Source organism: Penicillium malachiteum (genome assembly GCF_028827825.1).
Source record: "Penicillium malachiteum strain IBT 17515 chromosome Unknown utg000004l:1.0-4883003.0:1.0-4884900.0, whole genome shotgun sequence".
Lineage (NCBI taxonomy): Eukaryota > Fungi > Ascomycota > Eurotiomycetes > Eurotiales > Aspergillaceae > Penicillium > Penicillium malachiteum.
In genome coordinates, this window is record NW_026643097.1 from 1,823,003 (window position 1) to 1,844,725 (window position 21,723).

The following is a 21,723-nucleotide window of genomic DNA, read 5'->3' on the forward strand; positions in this document are numbered from 1 at the left end:
CATTGGCGATTTGGCAGGGCACCTTTCACCTTTCATCGACATTTGGAAGCAGCTTCGGACGGGGTTTCTTGGCACATGACTAATCCTCCCAGCCACCCAATCAAACGGCACTAATTTACTATAACACCGGCAGCATCAATACCAAGGTATAGATCGCCATCGCTATCACTGATACTTAGGAGACTCCATATTGAAATGTTGCTTATGACTGTTGATATGTCTAAGTATATGCTAATGCTTTCATAATACGTAAATACATGGTAGACAGAATACCTCCCTTGTAACTTTGCCATGTCCAACTTGAAGCATCTGTTGATCTCCAAGACCCCAACCACCACTGGCAAACAAAAAAAAAAAAATATGTCATATATAAGAGAACGAATGTACAAATGAGACCAATTGATGTTTCAATGTCGTAAATGCAAAAAATAGAAAATGCAAAAATCCTCCCAAGCGCCAATGCAATGCAAAATGTTATTCGCCCGCCACTGGTATCATGCTAATCATCTCAGCGAAGACATTCCAAGGTTATCGAACAGCGTAATGGTCGTCATAAGGGAAAAGAAAACACGTCCTTTTCCACACAAGGTTTCATCTCAACTTTTGATTTAGCGCTTGCCGCTTCTTTTTTTTCTCGTTTTCATCGACTCATTCCAGTGGTTTCCGGCCAGTTACCACATAGTAGTCCATGTAGGCATGCACATTCCTATCCTGAATACTCTTCCTCACATCCACGAGAAAGACTTCGATTTCAGGTTTGGACCAACCTAGTGCAAGGAACGGCTTATATGACCAACCAGATAATGCCTCAAGAAAGTTTCTCTCACTCCATACCCCGATTTGCTTCATGTGTTCATCGGTTGGCCATGGATTGGTTGGAAGTTTGAATTTCCGTAGTTCAATATCCACGAAGCCTACTTCCTTCATCCACCGTTCAATGCGATGTGCGATTCGAAATTGGCGACATGGTTCAACGGTCTGGCTAGACCGCACGCTTAAATCAACCCAGTCATGGAGTGCGAAGGCACTATATCCGTCTGGATTTTCTGGTGGCATGGTATTGTCATCGCACTTCGGTTTAGGATCTAACTCTTGACACTCGATATAAGCACCTGGCTTGAGATGCTTGTAGCATTGTCGTAATAATTGTTTAAAGGATGGCATAGCGCCTGTCATGTGTCCAATGTGAACGAAGTCGAAAGTGTTTGGTTCCCAGAGCCATTCCTCTTCTGTGGCATCATCTACCAGAAAGTGAACATTTTCGGGAACTTCTGTTGGTTGAACCGGTGAAAGATCAGTTCCTGTAATGGTGGCATTGGGGAAAATCTGGGCTGCGAGGTGTGGAGAGGATTCATTAGCCTTTTTTTTATGAAGGTGACACACACATGCGGTATCAGTCAGCGAGAAGCGAAGGACTCATACACATCTCTATCGGCCATATCCCAGATCCAGTGCCGATGTCAAGGATTTCAAGTGGTTTTTCAAGGGGTACATGGTATAGTTTATTCTTCATGAGCATTCTGAACATGTGATGTTGCAAGTCCAATCGATCAAGCTCTTGTTCATCATTAGGGTATGGATATACTGTTAGGTTGGTCAGAAAAGCCCGAAGAGTATACTAGTAATATATGGTGCAGTTGAGTGACCTACATCCTTCATGGTACTTGTGATACCGTCTTCCATTCTCCACGGGATAGTCTGTTACACTGTCGGTCAGGGACTGCGTATCACTGTCGTCATCTTGTTAGTTGATCTTTCGAGAATAGGTAGAATCATGATGGACAGATCCTAAATAGACAAGATGGTCATACCATTCACTCTTTGGTTCCTGCGTATTCTACGTCAGCAACTTGTGGTATATAATGTTGAGGGAAGAACCTTGGTCCCGTGAACAATTCAATTTTCCCAAATTTCTTGAAGGAGAAAAACCGAAATATCACGAGCTCACGGTAATAACAACAGAAGCACTTGAGTTCACGGATGAGATAATACTTACAGAAGACTTGGGGCTCATCATGTCTGCCTCGGATCTATATCCAGAGGAATGAACCGAGGCAGGCGATTGCTTGCATACCAACCCAAATGAGGGCGGAAGAGGAAGGATGAACAGCGGCTCCAAACCGGCCGAAGTGTCTAAGGGAGATAGAAAACGGGACATGGAAGAAGATCCGCGAGAAGGTGGGAAACGAGCGCTTAATACTCGTTCCACTCAAAACGGAGTTATCGCGGGTCTAGTATATAGGATAGCGAGGGGCTAGTACTGATATAGGCGAGAGCATCAAGAAATTTAGCGATACACCATATCATGTCCCACACTGGATCAGCATTGACTTTCAGTGGTATTCAGTGGGGAAATTCCGACGATATATGGTGGATAAGAGGGGGGAAGAGAAGAGTGGATGATGAGAGGGCTAGGGCCAAAGTTTCGGAGTCCAAAATTGGAGCAAGGTTGAATGGGTTTTCGGGGGAAGAGGGGGGAATGTCAATTTCATGGGCGAGCCCGACAGCTCGGGTTAAGTTATAATTTGGCAGGACGGGAAGCTGATCCGGGCAACTATAAACTAAATGTTGGCAAGCTGCCGGGGTGGGATCGACATTCAAAATGTCGCAAAGACCAAGGCCCGCAGGGGGGAGTGGAGTCAAGGGCGTGCATAGGATGGGGAACAAAGTTAAGCCAGACTATACTGGGTATCCATGGGACGTCAGAGTGTCGGGCAGGGAATCTTTAGCGGGGGAGCGCTTCGGGCGGCGGACAACCATGAAATAAATTCGTATTTCCGCTTTGTAGAGATGCATACACCAGTGCTTTCTAGGGCAAAAGATCAAGCGGTGGCGGTTGGTGTAGTTTGAAAAGTGGGAATATAACCTCGTCTTTTTTTGCTGTGGTTTTATTTCAAGTTATTTACGGACTTATCTTGGCCCGTCACTTGAAAGAATGAGCTAGAGAAAGAGACAGAAGATAAGGAGAAAAAAATTAGTTCAACAAAAAAAATATGGGTCAGAATCAAAATCTTAGTTGCACTCATGGTAATTTAATTTCAGAATTATAGTAAATTTTTAGAATTTTAGGAATTAAGGGTTTTTATTTTATTTTATTATGATACATTTTGTTTGGTAGAAAACAGGAATTAGGGCCAGGAAAAAAGATTCCCAGAGCAAGAGAAATCGAGAAAATCATCTCGATCTCCCACATACGGAGAGTACTGAAGCGGAGACTGCTCAGGTGGAATTACACGATACGCATAAAATCCACATGAATGAATTGATCCTTTCCTTGTTTGGTGGTTCGAGCGCGGTCGATCCGAGTCTTAGTGACATTTGATTTAGAACCCTTATTTATTCGAATTCTGCTTTTTTTTTTTTTTTTACTTTATTTTGGGTTTCTATTTTCTTTCACCTTGTTTTATAGTTGTTTTATTTCCCTCTAGATCGGAAACTAAAATATCCAGGTGCTGGGGTGTCCCAAGATCCTGGGACAAAAAGAATAGAAAAAGAAAAAGGAAGAAAAAGAAATTGAACCAAATTTTAAACTGATTCGGTCATAAAGTAAATCAAATAAACTAGGTTAATATCCCCAAATCGATATGTCTGGGTCTTTTCTCCGCTAAACTTTGCAAACAAAAGCTCCATTTTCTTTTGATTGTGGACCCTTTGGGGTCCGTCATAAAAAAAAAAAAAGGTTTACTATTTTATTATATTTTGATTTTGATTTTGATTTTATAATTGAATCATCTTGGATTTTCTTGCATGAATCAGCTTTCAAGGGCTTCTTGAACCTTGGAACTTGCAGGCAAGATTAACCAATGGTTAACAGTCCCAGCGGTTTGGGTATTCATAACCGGGCCAGCCACGGGCCGCTTTTACCCTGTATCCTGGGAATCTCGCCGAGTACATACATGTATCTGAAAAAAAAAGAACAAAAAAAACACGCTTCTCAAACATGTGTGCATGAACGCTGCATGGGTGATCCTAGTCGTCATTTGTCCCCGACAGTCTGGTTCCGTGAAAAGCAATATATGCAAAGTGGTATCGTGTCGAGGGTTTCGCTCGCAAAAATTAAAAATCAAAAACAAAAAAATTAGGATAAAAAGGTCCGGCTACCATACTAGATCGAGAGAGGAATGACCACCGTGATAAGAAATTCCTTTGATCAACCATTGAATGGGAATCATCGGCCCCGCAGAGCGATAGTGGAGGCGCCTCTAGGGTGGAGTTGACAGTAATTCTGGGTCCTATACGGAAATACAAAAGGAAGGCTGTTTACTCCGTAATCATGGAGACATGAAAGCCTCGCTAATTAGCACTTGCCTCATCAATTTCTTCTATACGGGGTACATCAGGACTCATTCTATAGTGAGCACTGGCATCTTCAATGTTCAAATGTTATACTCCGTACTCCGTGCACTCCGTAGGTACATTATGTACATTACTCCTTGCCTCTCAATTTTCCGGGTGACTCCAACTTGAATCTCGGGACTTTATCATTGTTTTCATCTTGAAATTGCATGAAAAAATAATAATAAGCCAAGTATGGAATAGCTTGGTTTAATTACAGGGAAAGTCTCGAGTAACCAGAACAATGAACTGAACTATCGGCTGACAATTAATTCCGTCTCAAAGAATTCTATATTTGATCTAGCGGTGGACAAATTGATCTGTCAGAATTAGCGTCCCCTGTGCTGCAAAATCTAGACGTCTGGGCACACCCCTCTATGGCGCGGAGGGCCCACGGTTGATGCTCCTCCAGTTCCTGATTTTAGTTACCCACCTGGTGGCTTTTTCAAGTTTGATTAATGATATCATTGATTTATTAAGCTGCATAAATAAGCACCAGGGGAAAAAGCAAAGGGATCAAAAATTAATTCCACAGAGATCAGAAGAAATAAAAAAAATTCACACAGACCAGATAGATCAATCTGGGGCGGGGTTTGGTTCGGGATCTGGAAGTTCTGCACTGACGGGAGATGGGAAAATACTCCGACGATCCGGGATTTGGGATGAAAATAATGAAAATCATGATAATCATGATACCCTGGTCTAATTCGTAGCCTTGTAAATCTATTTGGGTTCCAGGGTTAACCGCTGCAGTTCGTTTCTGTACTCCGTACGGAGTAATTATGCTACTCATGATATCCTTACGCCTCTCATATCATGATGGAACCTTCCAAGGTTGTCTTCGGTCAAATACAAATTCCAGTACTAGTAGTAGCTGTCGATCCAAACACTCCAGGGAATGCATGATTGCAGCCTACTAACTATTCGAGGATACGAGCGTTCCGTCCTACCCCATAATCTGTAATTTGGGGTCCAAACTACTCTTGTACGGGTAGTAGTACTAGGATGCTGGGGGTTACCTCCTAGCCTTCTAATACTCGGAGTACCCCGAAAGTAGGGCGAAAAGAGAAAATAAAAATTAAGTAAAATAAAATAAAATAAAAATAAACCAACGGAAAGAATAAAAGTACCTAATAATAATTGGGAATACGGGTAAGGAAAACTTCAAATTCATGGCCAAAATAGTACCCTTGCATTTATATTTCCGTTCTCCATATTCCATAGCTAAAGAAGGCCCCAGGTTTGTCCATGGCACTGGGATTCCATTCAAAGGGAACTCCGGGCCTTTGTTCACAATCGGACGAGTCAAAGCCATCCTGGTCGACCCGACTACTAGGAAAGTGACGGGATCCAAAGTGTCGGTACCGCCGGCGCAGGGGCCATTCCCAGCAGTTCGGAGTCCTAAAGGGAGATCAGGTACTTCTGAAGAATGTTTCATCGGCTCTAATTCTGTTTCGTCTTGCCGGCAGATTGAAGTGCAAGAGCGTTGTTACCTATGATGTGGTTCTACGGGCGCGAAGGAATCATCCTTCTGCACGCGTCGGCCCATTGCGACCGAGTCTCCTTTGTAGTGGAGACATTTAACAAGAAGTTTGTTGAATAATGATTGACTGCTTTCACTCATGGACTCTTTGATCAAATATAGTTTAGTTTATTTTAGCTTATTTTTCTTTTTAATCAGGCCCCCGAATACTCCGATGGATTATAGGATTTGCTTTGTTTATGGTGGAACCGGTGATCGGATCGGTTCATCCCCGATGCCGCGGAGAAAAAGTGAAGGGAAATTATTTGCTAATGAAAGGGTTTGCTGGTTCGTTCTCCCCGGTACTAGATGGGTCCAAACAGTTCCAAGGTTGGTACGGAGTACACACGGAGAACACCGTCATAGCTTGAGATTGTAGTTCATTATTATCAACTTGAAGTTACACCATATACTCCGTACTCCCTTCGTCAATGCATGGCACCCTGCATATTGCATCAGGAGGCTCAGAAAAGAACCGATGGAATATAAAAATACGATCAAATCATGACAAATTGGTCCAAATTTGAAACACTTGGGTGTTCTTAAGCTTTGTTTATTGCACATACCTACGGAGTAGTAGGCAGCTCCCAGTCAAAGAGATGTATCGGTTCAGATAAAAAGACCAGATATGCCGAATACTTACCTCGTAAACCAAACCAATTTGTCATTGTCTAGAACTATGTTCGGCCTCGTTTCGGCCCCGTTTTCCATTTATAGCTCACTAAGACAAAACAATAAAAAAAATGAAGATTCCAGGATTTTTTCACCTCGATCAATTGGCCGGATCCATATGCAGGCCTCTCTACGCCCCTTTCTCCGCCGCTATCTCCATTCGTCACCCTCAAGACATCATTTCAAAGGCTACGTGGCTCGCAGAACATTTCAAATAGAGAAATCTTTCAATTCCGGTGGCAGGGTAAAGTACGTAGTAGACCGCTTCAGTGACAAATACCACTGGTACTTTTTTCTCCACAAACCAGCCCCTCAATTTACTGACGTATCTACTCCATAATGCACCCATTGTCGTCGCCTATCGAACTTTGGTGACGAGAGAGCTGAAAACTGCCAAATATGGAGGCGAAATACGGCGTTACGACTACGGTTCCATGGTTCTAAGTACTATTAAGGCATGAAAGCCATCTATTGCTGCGGGGAACTTGTCGAAGATCCGCCAAAGGCCCACACACGCGGAACATTCACTCGGCTAAGAGCACGTTCCAACTTGGTCTATGGGGCACACGAACTAAACCGCTGGAATATCCAATCATTAGATACGAGAACGGAGAAGTGAGGAATCTGCTCAAGCGGAGACAAAACTTGAAGAGAGAGAATAAAGAAAAGAGGGCCTAGCCATCCCGTCATAGTATTTGGAATCAACTACGATGTCGGAACTCTATCATCGCTACTCCATATACGCTTACTTTTAGTGGACACTTGGGCCAATCGGCACGCTGGACGAGAGCCCTCTAGAGGAGGTCCTGCATGAATGACACGGGTCGCTCTGCTGCCAACTGTAAGCGAGAGCGATATGGAAGGGAAAAATAATTGTTTGTGTAGATCAGGCGCGTGTAGGTGTACATCACTTTGCCATCCAATGATGTGGGAGTACTGGAAGCCTGAGATCGTGGCTTTCCGGATCAGTCAGGAATCTCCACTTGTAGATATTGGATAGAAAACGGAACTTTTTCGTAGTACAGACTAAAGAGATCAATACCGATTGTGATTTTTGACAGTTGGAGTATGCGGTCAAGACTTGCCGTGATTTCCATATTCTTTTTACAGATTCATCCAGATCAGGATAAATCCAAAGATAGAGATGGTAGCAAATGCCGAATAGTGCTCACTTGCCACAAAAAATACCTAGGTAGCAACTAAACGGTTCAAAAAAAAAGAAAGAAACCAATAGGATCTTTTCCCCCTCAAAGGATTCTTCTACTTCTACTCTCCTTGCGCGTAAGCCACAGGTACTAGTTACTCATATGTGGCTTGTACACTCGCCACCACGGCAATCTTGCTCTCCATCTGGGGCTGAGTTTATCGAGTTGACCGCAAAATGTAATTCGGAGTCCCCGATAGATCGAGATCGGGATCGGAAGAAAGACCAAGCAAATCTAGCGGGGATATCTGTGAGGCGCTAGGTGCCCCTTGCTGATTGATGAGGATACAGATCAAGCCAATCAATCAGCTGTCACTCCGGGGCTTGCGGAGTATACTCCGTACATTGAGATCTCTTCATCAGATTCCAGATAAGTTAAAATAACTTATTATCTATCATGATTTTCAAGGAATAGCCTGAGATGATCATCTCTATAATTTCAAAATTGATTGAGATCGTCTTAATATTGAGTAGTGACTCCAAATACTTGCTTTAGATGAAGAACCGGTCAACTAGCACGACCAATTATTATAATAGTAGGAGTAACTATAGCTATAATTTGAGGCCTAGCTTTTTAATTGGGTACCAAATGGCTTCACCGTCTTGTATGATTTTCGAAGCCCTAATTTGTGAAGAAACCCAAATTTATCGAACGACAACATTCTAATCTCACCTGTGCAATTGGTAATGTTAGTCCATCGGCACACCTCGAGGTCTCTGTTCACCCAAAGAAAACTTGAATAAGATATTCTGACTAGCACATTGAATTGTGCCGTGAGAGCAAAACTTTGTAATGCAAATGCATCAATTAATAAATATAGATAAAAGGCATTTTGGGTCGCTGTGAATCTCCTCTAAACGGTCAGGGAACTATCATTGCTTATGTATAGACCCTTGTCGCTCACTACAAAAGTTTCATTTATACTGCTATCCAATATTTGAGGACTACATATGTGAATAGACGTCGATGGTGATATACAATGTTGACCACAGATAGTATAGTATACAGGTGAGAAAAAAGCTTCTTAAGCTACCAGTATACTCGTTCATCAAATAAGACTAATGCTACATGTACCTTAGGTGATTGTGTCTATTTGGTAGATAAAGTAGATCATAAGAAGAAATAATTTTGAATAACTCTCAATACTGCCCAGGTGTCAGGTCGTCTGTCAATTGCAGAAGAAAATGGCACAGCCACAACTTGAAAATGTACTACAATGTACAAAGTATGGTCTGGTCACCAAGGCGGTATAATAAAACCCCCAAACGCGCCTATGACGCATATCGGGCCCCACGGTTCAACCAACAAATCAATTTGCCTCGTTCGCGTTTCCCTAGCTTGGTCGCAAGCTTCCACCCCGAAGAGACAAATTAACTATCAGCAGGTTTCGGATACATATCTCAAGTCTACTGAAGATAGTCCTACAAAATCAACACCAACGAAGGGCCGGAGGGTCGGGTGCACCAATACCTGAACGTCAGGTATGGTACGCCAACCCGCGACCCGCTCCAGCCGGAGTAGGGCAGCTGGTGGCCGTGGCCGAGGCCGAGGTCGTCAGTCGGGCCGTGGAAAATCACGCGAAATCGATGACGAAAACGAAGTTTCAGATGTTTACCAGGAAATGCTAAATGAGGCTGAAGCACGCGACCCTGAGCAGTTCAGATCAGATCACCAACCACTCAAGAGACGCAGAGCTGGGACCAAGGCTGCACCCGTTTCCATTCCATCAAAATTACCAACCGAGATTACGTCGAAGCAATCAGATATCGCTCAGTCTCCTCGAAGGGAGCTGCAAACGGTCTACGACTCTACAACTGAAGACGAATCGGACATTGAATGGGAGGATGTATCAGCACCCGGACCTTCTCTCGCCCCCGATGCAGTACAAGACAGAGACGAGACTTTGCAAATTTTATTGGATAATGAGACCGAGGCTCCCAAAAAGCCATCGACCAAAAGAAAGCCTCTCACAGCTGCTGACAGGGCACGGCGTTTTCAATTCCACAAGTTTCATTTGGTTGGCTTATTGTTTCATGTGGCATGGCGCAATGCATGGTGCAATGATTCTTCGACGCAGGTTTGTATTGAAAGCTAAAGCAGGTAGAATTTATTCTAACATGTATCTAGCAATTTCTGAAAAGCAAGATTTCGGAGAGAGCCGCTGCCATGTTACGCACCGGTGGGACTAAAGATAAACCACCTCACGGATATTCAAAAAAATTCAAGACTGGAGTCACTGAAGTGGCTTATGACCTTGAAGATGAATTTCTTGTCTTGAAAAAGGGATTAAGTCGGGCGCACTGGGAAGAAAACCGATCACATCTGAAAGCAAGAATGGTATTGGTACCTAGCACTTGATGGAAATCTTCAAAGAATATGCTGACATTGATCTATATAGGAGTCAATGATGTATGACTACGAGTCATCTTGGAAGAAAGAAGATTTTCAGAATGCTGCAAGAAAGCTTGAAGGCTCACAAGACTTTGGAACCCAATTGTTTTGCTGTATCCTCCGTGGCCTCGGTGTAGAGACAAGGCTAGTATGCTCCCTGCAGCCGTTGCCATTCTCAGGCACATCTAAGAACACGATGCCATCGAAAGCGGCACAAACGCCCACTCGAGTTTCCGACGACGACACATCTCCAAATGATCAGCAGCAATCCGCAAACCCTTCTCAGCCCGCAAGAATCCAACGAATTGGGCGCCCCCAGTTCAAAAACGCACCAGCTAAATCCGTCCCAGCCGATCCCTCGCCATCCCAAGGTAAGTCTTTCCAACCATTTTTTGTGCTGAAGTTGAACTCACATTTGGTAAGAAATTGTGATACGCCCCATACCCCCTTATCCGGTGTATTGGGTAGAGGTATTCAATGAAGGTACAAAAGATTGGGAACCAGTCAAGCCATTCGGGAAACCAGTCAATCGATACGTAGAATGGGCCAAGTTTCCAGAGCCCAACTCGTTGGAGCCTCCAGCCAACAACCTACACAATAGCATGAACTATGTTGTTGCTTTCGAAGCTGATGGATCCGCGAGAGACGTTACACGGCGATACACAAAATTTTTCAACGCCAAAACACGTAAACTCCGCGTTGAATCTGTCCCAAAGGGAGAAGAATGGTGGAAACGAGTGATGGGAAGATTCGAAAAAAAAGAGACTTTCCGAACGAGATGTCGATGAAATTACCGCAATGACTAACATGGTTGCTTCCGAACCAATGCCTAACAACATCCAAGACTTTAAAGACCACCCTTTCTTTGCGCTCAAAAGACATTTGCGTCGCAACGAGGTGATTTATCCGGAGCATGTCACTGGCCGTGTTTCTACGGGCAAGGGTAAAACGTCGGAAGCTGTCTATCGTCGAGCAAATGTACACATTGTGCGCAGCGCGGCTAAATGGTATCGACTGGGACGGGAACTCAAGGAGGGAGAGCAGCCGATGAAACACGTCACTACTGCTCGTCCTAAAAATGACTTTGCCAGTGACGAGGACGAGGATGACCGAGGAAGTGCTCTTTATGCAGAATCCCAAACAAAGATCTACGTGCCTCCACCAGTGGTGGATGGTCGGGTTCCAAAAAATATTTTCAGGAACATCGATATCTATGTCCCTAGCATGGTGCCGCAGGGAGGAGTTCACATCAAATCACCTGACGCATCGAAGGCAGCACGAATTCTGGGCGTTGACTTTTCAGATGCCGTCACTGGGTTCAATTTCAAAGGCCGACGTGGAACTGCTGTCATCACCGGTATTGTCATTGCCGCGGAATATGAGGAAGCCCTGAATGAAGTGATGGAGAGCATGAATGATGAAAGAGAGCAGGCTGCCGTTGAAGCAAAAACCGCTGAAACTCTCCGACTTTGGCGGCTGTTCCTGTTGAAACTACGAATTGCGAGACGAGTCCAAGCTTACGCATCAGATGATGAGCAACGTGATGAAGAAGTTTCGTTTGCGGAGGACATGAGTGACGGCTCAGCTGAGGGTGGCGGTGGGTTCTTTCCGGACACGGATGAACCCATGTGGAGTTAGAAGAATCAACATTCGAACATGTACTATTAGAATTTAACCACCGGAATGCACATCCATCCGGGGGCAATGTAAGAATTATTCCAGCCCAAGTCCAGTTTCCGTAAGTTATCCTTCAAGCACCCTTAAAGGCCCGCGGAGGTCACTTTTTCAAAGGCCAATAGTAAATATTGATTTCTAATATAAAGTCATTTGTACAGAGTAATCCAAATTTAATTTATGAATTAATAAGATGGATAGATTATATTGTCCCAAGGTTATATAGGTACTTTATATCAATATAAACACGTGACTGTGTCTCGCCCTTGACGCGCTCAACGCGAGGGTCGTTCTTCTCCAGGCTTCCGGGCCCACTTACCATAAGCGTCATGATTTGGAGGTCAATACCAATCTTTCTCGGTGACCAAGTCATTCTGCAAAAACTTCACGCCTATCTGGAGCTGCGATGACACATAATCAGAGGTCAAATAAACCGCCTGAAACACCACAAACTCACCTCGAAACTCCGTCGCGATTCAGTCTTCCATCAACCGCAAGAATCTCCAAAAACACTATTTCGAAACGAACGGCATCTCCTCGCGTATCGGCGTCAAAACATCCCCGGAAGAAAGCCCCTCTATTCGGTTCACACGCTCAGTCAACCCTTACACAGATCGATTTCGTGACACAGACAACACAGCCGGACGACCAAGAAGAACTTCAATACCTCGATGGCGACGAAAGGCCGAATACCAAACACAATGAGTCGAAAACGTTGAACGAGAATTCCGATGATGATACCGAATACAAGCCTCCACTGCAGGCTAGGTCAGCCCGTTCGACCTTCGAATCAAATGATGATCACCCCAAAAGGCGTCGAAAAAGCGCCACGCAAAGCAGCAAAATGACGGCCCGGGGTGAGAGCATACGCAAGAGTCAGACACCTAGAGCTAGTGCTGGACCAAAGGGCAAGCGAAAGTCCACCGAAAAATCCGATAACAAGACCTTGACGCAAATGCACTTCGTACGACGGTTTATCCCGATTGTTGACGATGATGACGACGTGAATTTGGGATATCTGTCTACGGAACATTCAGTCGAGAAGATCCCGAAGGGACTCGAGAGCAAGAATCCGAGGATCAAGGAAAGACTTACTCCCACTTCTGTTAAGCGTACCCGCCGAGCATTGGAGGCAGAATTGGATCTTTCCACAGGAGAACCAATATCAGATCCAGGAACCAGTCAGGCGGCGGAAAATGGAAGTGTCTCACATGAGAAATCAAATCCTAAAAGCCCAATGACACCGCGTCATCCAAAATTCGAGGTGCCATCCTCTCAATCACCCGAAAGCCCGGGGCTTGCCATTATTACATCGTCTCAATTTCGCAGTGCGACTCGCTCTCCATTAAAACGGAAATCCCCTAACTCCGCACATTATTCCCAAAATCGCGTCAAGGGAGAGCCTGCAAAATCTCCACAACTAGCGAAAGACCATCAATGTCAGGTATCCTCATCTCCTGGGAAAACTCCTAGAGCTAGCCTACCTCGAGGGTTGACGACATCAACTCAGAATCCTGCAACATTTGCTGAAGAGCTAGCATTGTGCGGAGCATCGGATGAATCGACGAATCAAAGATCGAATGATCAGGAACCACCGCGTACTCAGGGAGAGAGAACAGTGGTGTATGAGACTGATGCCGAAACCAACCAAAGCGATTCTGAGTATGACTTGAACGAAATTCCTGGGACACCATCTAGAGTGCAAGAATCTCAAGTCGAAAATACACATGAGCAAGATCAGAACTCAGAGCCATTGTTCGACGACGAGTCGCAAGAGCTTCCTTTGCCTGGGGATGGATTTTCTAGTAATTTGGATGATGGCCCACAATCAGAAGCCCCAATGTCAGATGCTTCTCTTTATTATCAAAGGTTGCCAGCTACCCAATTTCCTCACGAACCTATACCGACACTCAACACCCAAAAACTCTCCGAGCTATTCCCAAGCGAGGGAGCCACACAATACACCAAGTTTGGATCTGGATCTGCACATAAGCCAGACCTCTCATATCAAAAATTCCCTGGCCCTTTCTTGCAAAGTCAGACACAAAGTCAAGAAGGAGAAGAGCCTGAGATTGTACCAGAGTCGTCTCCGGCGCGAGAACAGGATGTCACGACGGAAGCAAGTCAGGTCGTGTTTCAACGCCCTCATGTTCCGGCGTCAATTGTTCAAGTTGAATCCTCTCAGCCTGTTGAACGAGGCGATGATGCTGGTGCTGGCAGACTTCTATCGCGTAGTCAACTTTTGACTTCGAGCGTCATGGAGAGTGTTCCATTGCCTAATTTCTGGATGGGCAGTCAGGATAGTGTGGGAGAACCCTACAGTATTTAGTTAATATGGGAGTTATTTGACTACAGTATTGATGATGAATTATGACATTCTTTTATACCTGCTCTCTAGTAATATGCATTGAAACTTGATTAGCACTTGGCCATATCAAGCTCCGAGGTCTTCAACTATTATTATTCCTTTTTAATAATCCCTGAAAGTTCTTATGCTCTCAGAAAATTGTTTAGCATTTACCTCATATTGAGCTTGAATATTTGCATCATGATTGATCATTCTAGTACATACAGCGTATATTATAGATAGGTAGATCAAATGATATTCAGCCACGAACATATTCATATCTCATATTTATGAGCGAACGTTGAACATTTCAAGTTACTCATTGGTCAAAATCCTCTGCAAGGGGAATGTCATGTTTGATACTTATTGATCTGCAAAAAGCGGGGCGGTCGGCCCGTGGACGAACGCGGAGGTGCAACCTCAATTGTTTGTTCCGAAGCTACAACTTTCCTCCCTTCAACCCCCTCACTGGGCACCATGGATATCGCATACGACCACATTCAAGAGGAGATCCTCTCTTCTAACAAGGAGGAGGGTACTGCCTCCTCCAGTACCGAAAATCCCAACATTAACCTGAACACCGAATTCCAAGAGACATTCCGCGCTTTCTCCGCCAGTCCGTGGGGTACTCGAATCGGAGGACTCTGGGATAACGTCCGCAAGCAGGGTGAGAGCTATTACGAAGGAGCTCGACAGGAATATGCTGCAGCAAGTGAGGAGGCAGTAAAGGGTATTTCTGGTCTACGAGACACTATTGTTGATCGGACAAAGGGGCTCTCTCTCAGCACCGCAACATTGACCGGTGGCAATGAAGGAAACAAGGATGAGGCTGCCACACCGACCGCCTCCGGAGAAGGTGAACCCAAGGAAGAAGCCCAGGCTGGTAGCTCCAACAGCGAGGGATTTATTTCCCGCTTCAAGGCTGAAGCTGCGCGCCGACTCAAAGAGATCGAAAAGGCGGAGGAGGCTGCTGACGAGGCAATCTTACGGTTCGGACTGAACATCAGCCAGAAGCTCCGAGAGGCTGTCAGCATTCTCCCACCCGAGACGGATGAATCCGGGAAGCTTCTTTTCGAGAGTAAGGATGCAGATGGTAAACGGGTGATCCATGCGACTCGATTCGATGCGCAGTTGCATGTTATTCACTCGAACTTGGATAGCTTTACCAAGGACCCTGCTAGTGACAAGTACGCGGAGTTTAAGAATGAATTCAGTGTCGATGCCAAGACTGTTGAGATCGCTTCTCACTTGGAGAAGTACCCTGAGCTCCGGTCTGCTATGGAGAAGCTTGTCCCTGAGACAGCAGAGTACGCAGACTTTTGGACTCGGTACTACTTCCTACGTCTTGTCATTGAAACTGAAGAGCAGAAGCGCAAGGAACTTCTAAAGGGTATGTCTCGAGGGTTTTCTATTGTGTGTTTTGATCTTGTAGCTAATCTTCTTAGGTGCCAACGCCGACGACGAAGAGGTCGGTTGGGATGATGACTCTGACTCTGAATCCGAGTCCCCCTCCACCCCCCAGGTTCATCCTGGTACCCAGAATCTCGCCCCCAGCAAGGAAGCCCAGAAAATCGAGCCTCGTCGATCCAACGACCAACAGTCCCAGGCCGACAGCGAATCAAGCTACGATGTTGTGAGCGGTGCTGCTAGTCGAACCCCTGGTAGTCCCAAAGAGAAGAGTCCTACTACAGACTCAAAAGCCGAGGACAGTGACGACGACTGGGAGTAGACTATATCTACCCTTTCATCATATTCACGGGTGTGAGATCGTACCGTTTCTTTGTTGAGCCAAAATTTCCCCCTCGTGAATCCGTATCGTATCTTTCAAGGTTACTTCCCGGCGTCTGGTTATTATTTTTGGTTCATAGGCGTTCTGTGGAGTGTTCTTATTCCCAGTTTTGTTCTTGTAGTTTGACTTCAGCGATCGACATCTAGTGCTATCCTTCCTTGTTCAATCATTGAACATGCACATTGCCTGCTACCTATTACATACTATCTCCTGGAATTGAGTACTCTGTTTGTGTGTCTCTATAGGGACGTCTAGAACTGCGTATATACAGAATACTTTCGACCTTGCAACGCTCTACGACAAGACTAGGACTTCTATGAACTCATGAAGTGTATTCCAAGGTTATTATTCAGCTCAGCGTAATAAATCTATCTTCTTAAGACCGTACTCATTACAAGTTGGCGTTCGTAATCATACAAATTTCAAGTTCCGCGAGGCAACCCATTACTCCGCCGTTCTAGTTCGAGTATCTTTGTCTTTTGCGGCACTCCTCGGTTTCCTAGCCCGTGGCGAACTCTGTCTCGATCCCTCGCCTTCAGCATATGCCGGTGTCATACCCCTCAGCCCACTTGGCCGACTCCGATCCAAGCGTGTGGAAGGAGAGCCACGTCTCTGCGTCGGTGTTTCTGGGGTACTTTCTCTCGATCGAATCTGATAACCATGTGACGTGCCACCAGGCGTGTAGATTTCTTCTGCTTCACGCTGGTACGCAGAGGGACTACCGGAACCCCAGCCGTACTGATAATCTTCACCGCGGTGCTTGACGGGGCTTTCATCGTATGGGTCCCAGCCCACACGACGACGGGCTTCGGAGCGGAGTCTTTGGCGATGTTGTTCGTCGCCGCCAGCACCAGTTGTCGAGGATTCCTCGAGGAAGAAGTTGAGGAGTTCGTCACTGATAGAGAGATGAGATTGTTGCTGGAATTGTTGGAGGGAGGTCAGGCGGAGGAGCGTTTCGAGGAGTGAGAGGGATGTGCGGATATTTTCGAACATGGGGTTGGAGACGGTTGTGGTAAGTGAAGTAGACTGGGCGATATCTTTGTTGATGGTTGGAGATGCCGATAAAGAAGCAAACTTGTCACTCAAAGATAATTTTGCCATCATGCTTGGGTCAGGTTCCGCAGTCGGGATCCGTGGAGGATTCTCTGATTCGGACTCTGTGTCGGAGTCTTCGTCTTCGTTGTACACTTCAAATGCAATCCACTCGGGATCAAGGCCAGGAGGCAGGCGCCATTCTGCAGGAATTGAGTCTTCGTGGAGAGAGTGGAAGCTGTCATTGTCAGAATTGCCGGTTCCATGTAACTGAGCGTCGAGCTGTGCTTGCTCTTCATCTACCGAGTCATCATCCGAATTGTGAGAAGCATGGTCGTCTTCAACATCTCCTCGTTCCATCGTTCGACGTGGCGGTAGAGCATTCAAATCTCTCTTTAATAAGATCACTGGGTTGTTTGTTTCCCCTTCAGTATTAATGTTGAGAATCCGACCTGTATCTGCGTAGAAGATCTTGGAGATCTGGTGAATGGGCAGAATCTCTCGGATACCGACAGTAGCAATGCCCTCATAAGAATGAGGCTTTGGCTCATCTTCCTCGAAACTATGAACCCGGCCATCGTCCAAGTCTTCAATTATCATCACCTGGTATGCATATTCATCGGCTCGTGCTGATCCTGGTAGCTGGGAAGCTTTCATGTTATCCTCGGAATAGTACAAATTCATTGGCACACGTCGAAGCTTCAAACGAGCCTTGTGCATGACTTCTTTCCATGTTGCTTCGCGGACGGATTCTTCATCGTGAAGACGCAAATGACCCGAGAAGAGCATGTACATGGATAATGTGAACGTTGGACCGATTTGAACAGCCTGGGAATTAGACATGGAATATTGTGTATCTCCAGCAGTCAAGAATGTGCTAGCTTGAAGAAGACGAGATGGGGACACTGTGGATGGCAAGTTCGTAGAAAGTTTGGCTCCAGAGGTTGTAATGGCCAAATTCATCAATGGTACTGCGTCCTCTATGCGGAGCAGCAAATTTTTGATGTCTTTAATGATGAATTTGACTTCCACGTCCATACCGCCTCTATCTTTGGAGGATCTGGAGCTTTTTCGCATGGACTCTCCAGATGAAGCTGCCCTTGCTAGTCGCTGCCCTAGCGCTTGAATATCCCATCTGAGGGATTTTGTGAGCGCAACTGCAGATTCAAGAGATGTGTTCCCACGAGCAGCGCTAGAACAATTTAGTTAGAAATTTAGAGAGTATCGCTTTAGTCCATGTTTTGGCAACTCACATCAACTCAATCATGTCGATAGACGGTGAAATAACTTGTATCTTGCTTTCAAGCCGCTGCTGCAGTGAAAGAAGCTCTGCACGGTCTTCGCCATCCACGCTCTAACGATACAAAAATATCAGCGCGGTTCATTATTCCATTTTTTGACCGAACGTACTTTTAGTAAACGAGATGACTGGCGCATCGCATAGGTAGCTGTAATGGCAATTCCCGAGCTAATTACTATAGTCAGTATAAGATTCAGTTCTGCATTCTAAATCATCCTGATTCACCGAATTGCATAGTTCATTGCCTGCTGGGTGAGCTGTCATGTTTATTTTCAATTAGACCTTAGATTCAATCACACAGCCGAAACAGCCGAACGGATGGACCAAAGGACATACACGAGTGAGAAACACATCCATCTTTATTGACGGTTGCCCCTTGGGCTGTTCTGGACACGTTGACTGGGCTGAGACTGCTGGGCTGCTGCTATAGGGATCCTGGGCAACAAGGCATGGAGGGGTGCTGCTTATCGATAGCGTCAAAGTAGTTGCCCGACGGCTAAGGGGATGTAAGAGGAACCCCAACAACAATCATGTAAAAAGTGAGAATTATGCCAAATTTCGGGCAAGTGTAAAGCTTCGGATTGAAATATTGAGCTCTAATTCTTATTCATGCGAAAACAAAGAGAATATATTGCAATATAGAAATCGGTTCACTGTCCTTGATCTCCACGTGACGCGGGGTCTGCGTCGCTGACTCAGCTTTTCTGTAAAATCCTAACAAGTAACCGGCCCCTCACTATCATCATCCACATTTGACTCTCGTGTCGTCCCTACTGTTTCCTTGACTGCGTCTCGGATTCTCTTTCACGATGTCGAACCAGACCCCTGAATCCTGGGAGGATGAGCTTTCCCGACAAGCAGAGGGTGTCAACCTGAATGGACAGGGCCGCCCTCAGGCTCAAGCACCCACCTTTCAACCAGGCGTAGCCAGCTTCCAGCCTGGTGCGAACTCTTTCGTTCCTGGTGCCGCCTCCTTTGTTCCTGGTCAGGCTTACCAGCAGTACGGTGGTGGATATGGCTATGGTCAATACGGTCAGCAGCCGCAGCAGCAGCAGCAGCAGCAAGCCTACGGATACCCCCAGCAGCAACAGCAAGCCTTTGGCCAGTACGGCGCATATGCCCAGCAGCCCGGTGGCTACAACCAGTACTACAACCAGCAGCCCCGCCAGAACGTCCCTCAGCAAACTCCCGCCGCCGCCGCTCCTGCCGCTCCCTCCCCCAAGCCCGCCGCAAACGCTTCCGCTGCCCCTCCCAAGGCCAAGGTCCTCTCAATTGGCGCAACTTCTTCGGCCGCTGCCCCCAAGACCAAGGTTCTCTCCATCGGCACTCCCACCCCTGCCCCTCAGGCTGCTAAGTCTGAGACTGTGAACAAGGGAGATTCTAAGGGCACTGCCGCCGCCGAGGCCGGTGCCAAGGTGACCGCCAGCAAGGCTATTGAGAAGACCGAGAAGAAGGCCGACCAAAAGGCTGCTGCTTCCGGCAAGGCCTCCCCCGCGCCATCCTCTGGACGTTCCAGCCCTGGTCGCTCTAGCCCTGCCCGTGGTGTTGAAGCGGCCAAGCAAGCCCGTGCGGCCGATGCTGTTGCCAAGCAGCAACTTGCCGATGTTGATGAGGCTACATTGAAGGAGATTTACGGTGAGCGACGTGAGCACGTTAACGTTGTGTTCATTGGTCACGTCGATGCTGGAAAGTCTACTCTGGGTGGTTCTCTTCTATACTGCACTGGAATGGTGGATGACCGAACAATGGATAAGTACAAGCGAGAGGCCAAGGAGGCCGGTCGTGAGACTTGGTACCTGTCATGGGCCTTGGATCTGACCAACGAGGAGCGTGCAAAGGGTAAGACCGTTGAAGTCGGTCGTGCATTCTTCACGGTTCAGGTTCCCTCACCAGAGGGCCCCATTGAGCGACAATTCTCTATCTTGGATGCCCCTGGCCACAAGTCTTACGTTCCTCACATGATCGGTGGTGCTTCCCAGGCCGATCTGGGTGTTCTTGTTATTTCCGCACGAAAGGGTGAGTATGAGACCGGTTTCGAGAAGGGTGGTCAGACCCGCGAGCACGCCCTGCTTGCTCGCAACACTGGAGTTCAAAAGCTGTGCCTGGTTGTCAACAAGATGGATGACCCCACTGTGGAATGGAGCAAGGAGCGTTTCGATGAATGTACTGTCAAGGTCACTAAGTTCCTCGAGGCCCTTGGTTACAAGAAGAGCGACATTTTCTGTATGCCCATCTCTGCCCAGCGTACCATCGGTATTAAGGACCGGGTTTCCAAGGAAATTTGCCCATGGTATGATGGACCCTCCCTTCTTGAGTTCTTGACCGACTTCGAACTTCCTGAGCGTAAGGTCAACGCTCCTTTCATGATGCCCGTCACTGCCAAGTACCGTGACATGGGTACCATGGCTGAAGGCCGAATTGAGTCTGGAGTTATCAAGAAGAACGGCACCTACCTGATGATGCCCAACAAGACCGAGGTCTCAATTGCAGCTCTGTACGGTGAAACCGAAGACGAGCTTCAAACCGCCAAGGTCGGTGACCAGGTTCGTCTCCGTCTGCGTGGTGTGGAAGAGGATGACTTCTTCCCCGGATTCGTTCTTTGCTCCCCGAAGCGTCCTGTGCACTGTGTGTCTGCTTTTGAGGCCAAGATTCGCATTTTGGACCTGAAGAGCATTCTTACTGCCGGTTTCAACTGTGTCCTTCACGTGCACTCTGCTGTCGAGGAAGTCACCTTCGCTGCCCTTCTGCACAAGCTTGAGCCTGGTACCGGCCGTAAGAGCAAGCGTCCCCCTCCTTTCGTCAGCAAGGGCCAGACCGTCATTGCCCGTCTCGAGGTTACCAGCACTGCTGGCGCCGTCTGTGTGGAGGAATTCGCCGAATACCAACAGCTGGGCCGCTTCACTCTTCGTGACCAGGTAGGTTTTCTCCCCTTTACGTCTCTTGATTTGTAAGGAGTTTCTTTTACTAACATTCTTTCCCAGGGACAAACCATTGCCATTGGTATGGTTACTAAGCTCATTCACTCCACCGAAGAGTAAATAAATGCTCGCGAATCTACATTGGGATTTTTGCTCCACCCGATATGAAACGAAGAACCCAAAAAGGACTGGCACGTCTAAGGTTAATATACCTTTCCACTCAAATGCTAGCACTCAGCAGGAAGCCTCCATCAACGAGAGGTCTGAGTGAGGAGAGGTTAAGCCAAGTTAGGCCAAGCACATTGCTAGTCCCAAGTGACGATGATGATATTTACCCCCTTTATGTCAGTATAGATCCAAGTTACTTCCATCTCCTTTAAATTCAAGAAGAAAGTATCATTGCATTTCAGCATTCCAACCCCTGTAGTCTCCAACTTCTAGTAAGAAGCAGATACATAAATACTAGTATATACTACCAAAAGAAGTGTGATTTTAGAAATTTGTTTCAACTCCAGGGCTTCAAATGTTGAAGTTGGTA

The 21,723-nt window shown here is 46.3% G+C and overlaps 6 protein-coding genes across 6 annotated transcripts; 4 read left to right on the top strand and 2 right to left on the bottom strand.

Moving 5' to 3' along the window:
- Positions 1–25: 25 nt before the first annotated feature.
- On the bottom strand, positions 26–2,158 carry N7483_008828 (class I SAM-dependent methyltransferase; the record flags this gene model as incomplete). The annotated part of the gene is made up of 6 exons (XM_057092255.1): positions 26–79; positions 676–1,331; positions 1,423–1,584; positions 1,651–1,730; positions 1,812–1,837; positions 1,997–2,158. 6 exons carry the CDS (start codon positions 2,156–2,158, stop codon positions 26–28), a joined length of 1,140 nt encoding a protein of 379 aa, XP_056943429.1.
- Positions 2,159–9,217: 7,059 nt separating this feature from the next.
- N7483_008829 (uncharacterized protein) lies at positions 9,218–11,763 on the top strand (the record flags this gene model as incomplete). Its single annotated transcript, XM_057092256.1, has 5 exons — positions 9,218–9,811; positions 9,862–10,077; positions 10,133–10,496; positions 10,549–10,905; positions 10,970–11,763. 5 exons carry the CDS (start codon positions 9,218–9,220, stop codon positions 11,761–11,763), a joined length of 2,325 nt encoding a protein of 774 aa, XP_056943430.1.
- A 442-nt stretch (positions 11,764–12,205) lies between these two features.
- N7483_008830 (uncharacterized protein) lies at positions 12,206–14,128 on the top strand (the record flags this gene model as incomplete). The annotated part of the gene is made up of 1 exon (XM_057092257.1): positions 12,206–14,128. One exon carries the CDS (start codon positions 12,206–12,208, stop codon positions 14,126–14,128), a length of 1,923 nt encoding a protein of 640 aa, XP_056943431.1.
- A 495-nt stretch (positions 14,129–14,623) lies between these two features.
- N7483_008831 (BSD domain-containing protein) lies at positions 14,624–15,875 on the top strand (the record flags this gene model as incomplete). The annotated part of the gene is made up of 2 exons (XM_057092258.1): positions 14,624–15,536; positions 15,592–15,875. 2 exons carry the CDS (start codon positions 14,624–14,626, stop codon positions 15,873–15,875), a joined length of 1,197 nt encoding a protein of 398 aa, XP_056943432.1.
- A 504-nt stretch (positions 15,876–16,379) lies between these two features.
- Positions 16,380–18,624, bottom strand: N7483_008832 (RanGTP-binding protein; the record flags this gene model as incomplete). The annotated part of the gene is made up of 5 exons (XM_057092259.1): positions 16,380–18,159; positions 18,221–18,321; positions 18,378–18,435; positions 18,493–18,524; positions 18,604–18,624. The coding sequence occupies 5 exons, from the start codon at positions 18,622–18,624 to the stop codon at positions 16,380–16,382; spliced, it is 1,992 nt and encodes a 663-aa protein (XP_056943433.1).
- Positions 18,625–19,076: 452 nt separating this feature from the next.
- Positions 19,077–21,305, top strand: N7483_008833 (translation termination factor GTPase eRF3; the record flags this gene model as incomplete). The annotated part of the gene is made up of 2 exons (XM_057092260.1): positions 19,077–21,182; positions 21,249–21,305. 2 exons carry the CDS (start codon positions 19,077–19,079, stop codon positions 21,303–21,305), a joined length of 2,163 nt encoding a protein of 720 aa, XP_056943434.1.
- Positions 21,306–21,723: the final 418 nt, after the last annotated feature.